The 6,774-nt window shown below is 37.3% G+C and overlaps 1 protein-coding gene across 1 annotated transcript; it reads right to left on the bottom strand.

Moving 5' to 3' along the window:
• Positions 1-327: 327 nt before the first annotated feature.
• Positions 328-3,738, bottom strand: batf2 (basic leucine zipper ATF-like transcription factor 2). The gene is made up of 3 exons (XM_046852199.1): positions 3,343-3,738; positions 2,916-3,023; positions 328-1,037 (listed from the first exon to the last, which is right to left on the bottom strand). The coding sequence occupies exons 1-3, from the start codon at positions 3,475-3,477 to the stop codon at positions 729-731; spliced, it is 552 nt and encodes a 183-aa protein (XP_046708155.1). The 5' UTR covers positions 3,478-3,738; the 3' UTR covers positions 328-728.
• Between the last annotated feature and the right edge of the window lie 3,036 nt (positions 3,739-6,774).

Genomic DNA, 6,774 nt, shown 5'->3' with positions numbered 1-6,774 from the left:
CGCGGTATTTTGGGACTGACATTGCAGGCGCACAGAGCCATTGTTCTTATAGCTCCATCACATATCCATCATAACCTCACACACACCACATCATCTCTCTCTCTTTCTCCATCTCTCTCAATCGAAACTAAGGATCAGATGCAATAGGGATGAAGGGAGTGTTGATCAGCCATGTCCCTGTAGCCTCGTCCTTATCATGGAGCTTATCAGCCTCATCTTAAACCCTTCAGCCATTTCTCCTCAATCATCCCCATCCCACACTTGATGAACAATACGTTTCCATTCGATATAAACAGAAGCACGTGCAAGAAAATCAATCACACTGCATATATTTCATGTTATTTATAAAAAAAAAGATGCGGGCTGCTTATTCAGTGCTTTCGCATCAAACTTGTTTACACTCGGGTTACAAATATACACATTATATATGATTTATTATATATTAATACCCCTTTGTTTATTATACAGATGAGCAGCAAATGGTTTGTGGCCAACACAAATAATTTGGTTGGTGTACATGTTTTATCACAGTCTGCACTAATTGTTGTATTTGTCAAATATAAAAATAAAATTGTGGAGTTAATAATAAAGCTTAGTACATACAATGTAAAATCTTAACAACTGTGACCAGCACCTTCTAGAGCATATTAAAAGCTAGATCTATGTTGTAGTAATTTTGGCACAGCTACAGATTATTAGTTTTCAGCTTTATCATTTAGCATCTCTTTTCAAAATTGTGGAAATCTTATATCTGGGTCCCATGTTGTCCAGTCAGCCCTATCCAGGAGCTCAGAAAGAGAAACGTCCGGTGTAATTGGATCTGTCATTGGAAGTATGGACTGGTCACCAGGGTTTGGGTTAAAGGGTTGAGGCAAGTCTGAGGTAGACATGTCTTGATTGGAAGGTCCAGACCAACATGATAGTATACAGTGGGGTTCATGTTCTTTTAAGGCTGTAGTGTAGCAATGCAGTTCTTTCTGTAGTTCGGAAATTTCTTTCACCAAAGCAGAGTTGGAACGTTCCAAAGTCTGCAGTTCCTGTTTAGAAAAGCAAGACGTGAGTTAGAATTTCATGTTAAAACCACTTTATGATTATCTTACAAAGCTGTTGCATTTGAAGAGAAACACTGGTTCCCCATTTACATTTATGGAAGTAATACACCAATCATGCAGATTCAGGTCACAAATTTCAAAGAATGTTTACATCAATTATCAGAATGGGGGAAAAATGTGAGCTCAGTGACTTTCACTGTGACACTGTTGTTGGTACCAGATGGGGTGGTTCAAATGTTTCAGAAACTGCTGATTTCTTTGGATTTTTAGACTAAAGTCTCTAGCATTTACACAGAATGTTGTGAAAAACAAAAAACATCCAACAGCAAAAAAACAACAGTTCTGTGGCTGGAAAAAACACTAACGAAGTCAGAGAAGAAAAGCCAGACTGTTTAGAGTTGAGATGAAAACAAACTCCAATAATCCCTGTTTGAACAGTAATGACCAGAAAATCTTCTCAGACCTCACAACACCATGAACCTTGAGAAGAAGCCCACAGTGGGTTCAATTCCTGTTAGATAAGAACATAATTTCCTCCACTGAGGATACGGTGGGTACAAATTCACCTAAACATGACAGTTTAAGATTGGAAAAGGGGCAGGTGTTCAGCAACTTCTGAAATACTTAAACCAGCCTATTTTTTCTTCATTCTGATAAATGACTAACGTTTCATTATGTAAAATGCATGTTGTCATAGTTATAACGGTATATATTGTTAATACCCAACACAATTTATCACAGGCTATTGTCACAGTGCACAACACAGACTTTCGTAATTATTACTGTATATGGGTTATTAAAAGATAGTATTACATGCCTAATGATTAGCCCCAGTACATCCTTAAAAAATACTTTCTCAATGGCTGTTGACTACATAAGGATTCTTTGCTTCTTAAATAGGTCCTGCTTGGAATCCAATCTGACAAGAACATTTTCTGTTGTTTAGTTGTGCATTAAATTTAAGTTTCCCCCAGCAGGAATGTTTTTTTAAACCCTTATGGATGGTAAAGTACACCTTTTGTCTAGAGGCTTATGTGAGTGTTTAGATAATGAGGTATAATACCAAGGTCAAAGAAAAGGGGAAGTCCAAAGTTTGTACAACCAACAACAAAACAGAAAGTGAAAGCGAAAGTTTGTTTTTACAAATATTGAACTAAATCAAAGAGAATATTGGCAAAACAGAGAAGAGAACAAAATTAAGTTCTGAAAATATAGTAAACGCACATCAAGTTTCACAAAAGTGTTTCATTGTAGTAATAGTACGAAAGGGAAAGCTCTATAAGCATATGGCATAAGTTGGGCTGAAGGAATTTGACCTCGAATTACCATAACTTTTCTCCTAACAGACTGAGTTTCCAAGAAATGCCTGCCTGGGCAGGCACATTAGATCACGCACACATATACACACACACACACACACACACACACACACACACACACATTTTCCCAACTCATATAATGATCCATGTTATAAAAAAGGTCATATGACAATGGAAGTTATACTATAAGCAGTTATTTCACTCCTGCACATGAAAACTAAGTAAAATACAAAACCTCATTCATGTATTTCCAATTTTTGGCCAAATAAGTCCACAGAATACACTTTTAAAAACACATTTTTGGAAAAGCCTTTAGTGGGGTGTTTCCTAATCAGAGAAGATACAATACAAAAGTGGAAGAGGTCAAAGAGTTCAAACCATTTAGGAACACAAAGAATTATAAGTGTGTATCAAATGATTACGATTGAAATGGCAGGTTTCATGCATACTTAAGAAGATGGACTGGCATGAGTGAACAATGCAGGTGGTTAATAAGGTAGCTGAATAAAGGTAAAAATGGTGGCCTATGGAAAAGTGCACAGACCTCATGGAGCACATCTGCCCTTTCTGTCTGCTTTTTGCGACTCTTCCGAGCTGCATCTCTGTTTCTCTGTCGACGCTGATACATCCTTACATTCGGTTTACCTGTGCCCTGAAAATGGCATCAAACCAAGCAAATTAACATAGTAATAAATGCTATGTCAATACATTTATAACAAATGCATTATTATTAGTAGTAGTAGATGTAGTAGTAGAAATGGTTGAGGAAACATCATTAATATTTATAATAATAATATTATTATAATTACACCGAATATAGGATACTATATTCACAATTATATCAGTGCAGTATTATAAATATTGGTATTAATACTATGACTACACATCTCTATGTATGCAGTTTCTTAAAGAAAAAAGTGTATAATGCATAATATGATAGACTTCATTAATGCGTGTAATAAAGGTTTTACCCATGTCTGTGGACTGTTCGAATCACTTCCAGAGAAAGAGCTCGTTTCTTCGTCGACCTTATCCATGAGCGCAAATGGCATCTCGAAAGAAATGTTGTGCCTCTCTTTTGCTTGATTTTGTAACGATGTGACCATGTTACTCCAGGGTGAAGAAATATCGGAGCTCTGGTCTTTCTGAGCCCTTTAAATACGATGCATGTGCTTTTCTTTTCAGGAAAGACGAGTGGGCTTGAAATGACGCAACCCGGGGGGGAAGGCTATTGGCCTTACAGGGCTGAACTGACGTGATCTCTGTCCTGCTTTAGTTGATACTCAGCGACTGAACGCAGCTTCTTTCACTTTCACATTATTTGAAACGGGCGCGTTCGCGGAGGTGGCGAGCGGAAGGCAGGACACATTGCGCCAAGACACACTTCCCGTACACTTCACCCTTCCCGCTCGTGTGCTCATTAAAGACAACACCCCCACAGCCCGTAGGCTCCATACACACACCCACACACACACACACACACACTCAAGCACTATCACTGTTCCCTTCACCACCACAGAAAATAAATCAAGCTCATAATACACGCTTAGCAAAAAGGCAGCTCCAATACTGTACCTCTCACCACATTTTGTGTAAAGCAGTAATTAGGGCTCAGTTGTAAACAGTAAATCTTTGATAAACACTTTTAATTGCATTGAGATTTTTTATTGGCAGTAATGAGTTTGGACAGGATTATAAATTAGTTTATTAGAGGGACAGCGCATGTAGGACGTTTTGGAGACAAGGTGAGGGAGGTGAGATTGAGATGGTTTGGACATGTGCAGAGGAGGGACATGGGGTATATCAGTAGAAGAATGCTGAGGATGGACCCATCAGGAAGGAGGAAAAGAGGAAGGACAAGGAGGAGGTTTATGGATGTGGTGAGGAAAACATGCAGGTAGTTGGGTTAAAGGAGGCAGATGTAGAGGACAGGGGGACAGGGAATGATCCGCTGTGGAGACTCCTAATGGGAGAAGCCGAAAGAACAAGAATTGTCGCATTTGCTTTATTGTGTCTGTGAACTGACTGGTACGGTGGCCAAGAAGTGCAAAACTCATTAACAAATCAGAAAACGAACTAACAAATTAGAGAACACTAACAAATCCGAAAACAAAATAACAAACGCAAAAACAAAATAACAAATCCAAAACACAACGACAATTTAGACAAACCGGAAACGTTAAGTATAGTTTGTGAATGGAAACTGACCGATCATTGGATTATTGGTCATTCAAGATATACAGGAAGTATGAAATCTTATAAATATGTTTCTTGTACATGTGTAAAGTACTTAGTTTAATTTGAACTATTTTTTATTTCGATTAGTGCACCTTAAAATATAAGAAAATAACAGAAGTAAACATTGGCAAGTAAGGAGAAACTGTTGTACGTCCTGTATATTTTGAATGACAGGTGTCTTGTCCATTGATCGGTAAGTGTTCCATTCACAAACTATACTCACCGTTTCCGGTTTGTCTGACTTTGTTTTCTGATTTGTTAATTTGTTTTTTCGTTTGTTATTTTGTTGTCGGATTTGTTGGTGTTTTCTAATTTGTTAATGTTTTCTGATTTGTTGATATGTTTTGCACTTCTCGGCCACCGTAGACTAGTGTAATATTATAATGTCCCTTTAATAATAAAGCACTATATCTATCTATCTATCTATCTATCTATCTATCTATCTATCTATCTATCTATCTGTCTGTCTGTCTGTCTGTCTGTCTGTCTGTCTGTCTGTCTGTCTGTATATCTGTCTGTCTGTCTGTCTGTCTGTCTTACACTTTAGTGACGTTTGTTTTTCCATGACTGTCTTCCCAGCATGAATGACAATTGTACCTGACAAAACAGCGTGGACGTGAATACCGTATTCTTGGTGGACTGCTTTGTATAAATAAACAAACACGATTTGTTTTCTTCTCTTTGAAGGTCCAGATGTGTTTTTTTTTACCCAATGCAATACATGATGTAGTAGTCAGACAAAAAAATAATAACTACGACCACCATGTCGGCGGTCAAGTCAGATACAAACTCCAGCGTGGGTGTCGGCTATACTGAGGTTTACGGTAAAGCCCTGGCCTGCTGCTAGCTGCTGCATGTTTAGTGAAAACGTTTACGTGGGATTGTTCGGGGAAAATCGGGTTGCCTATAGCCTGAATATCTTCTTAAAGACGATGATTACCCTTATTGTTATGACTGTATGTTACCCACACCCTGCAAAAATATTGCAACAGTTATAACACCGAAATATAAAAAGATTTGCAAGGTCTCCGATTATTCAGCACCGAGTCGGAATGAATGACTCATGTCTCCTGCTTGCATCAACAGAACATCTGTAATCGTTCCAGATCCCGAATTCCCCAGAATTTCCCTTGTCATGCCTGAATCAGGGAATAAATGTGGCAGAGAAAAATGCACTTGCATAAAGTGACTCATGGTCTGGTCACCCAGAGCTCAAAGAAACTTTAAAACTATAATTACGTTTCCTATGATGATGAAATGAATGTGTAGACAGAACCCTCATGGTGTGTTTTCATAATGGGAGGTTTTTGATGGGATAATGTTGATGGTGGTGATGATGATGATGATGCCACATTTTTCGCAAGAACTCCTGCCCTTAACTCCTAATTCACAATTTCTTTATAAGCCTGTTTTTAGAACAGCCTTTATACATAAGCTAAGCCATGAACTTAAAGACATATTGTCTTGAAGACATATTGTCCAAAAAGATTGTCTAAACAAATCAGCTAAGCACCAATATGGCAAAAAAATATTTTAATGTTTGAAATAATTGGTCAGGAAATTGACAAAAATTAAACCAGAGGTGCCCAAATTCTTTCCTGTGAAGGGCTTAAAAAATCTAACTTGATGAGGGGCAAGGGCAAAAAGTAGATGTCACATTATATCAAAGTGTATTATAATATCAATTAAGCTGCAGTTGCTTCCCTTATTACAGATTACATAACATTTAGATTTAAATAAATAAATAGAAAACATGACTGTAATCTCCTTATATTTTATTTCAAAGTTTTAAAATGTATAGTACATAAGCAATACATCCATATGTTTGTCATATTAGTGACCTCTAATGACAGACATACCATTTCCCCTACAAAAAGACCTGCAGGAATCAGGCAGGAATATTATACAGGTTTCCTACAGGATTTTCAGCTCATTTTCCTGTAGAAATGCCTGCAGGAATTCTATGAAGGAAAAATTACAAACCCGATTCCAAAAAAGTTGGGACACTGTACAAATTGTGAATAAAAACAAAATGCGATGATGTGGAAGTTTCAAATTTTATTCAGAATACAACATAGATGACATATCAAATGTTTAAACTGAGGAAATTTATAATTTTAAAGGAAAAATAAGTTGATTTTCAATTTCATGGCATCAAAACATCT

Source organism: Silurus meridionalis, chromosome 6 (genome assembly GCF_014805685.1).
Source record: "Silurus meridionalis isolate SWU-2019-XX chromosome 6, ASM1480568v1, whole genome shotgun sequence".
NCBI classification, from domain to species: Eukaryota; Metazoa; Chordata; class Actinopteri; order Siluriformes; family Siluridae; genus Silurus; species Silurus meridionalis.
This window is presented reverse-complemented; position numbering and strand designations above follow the sequence as displayed.

Excerpts from the sequence above, each read along its gene's own strand:
- batf2 (XM_046852199.1), bottom strand. The coding sequence starts at position 3,477 with ATGGTCACATCGTTACAAAATCAAGCAAAAGAGAGGCACAACATTTCT. Across the intron at positions 3,024-3,342 it reads CGAACAGTCCACAGACATGG|GGCACAGGTAAACCGAATGT; the intron begins GTAAAACCTTTA and ends TGCCATTTTCAG. Across the intron at positions 1,038-2,915 it reads GGGCAGATGTGCTCCATGAG|GAACTGCAGACTTTGGAACG; the intron begins GTCTGTGCACTT and ends TTTTCTAAACAG.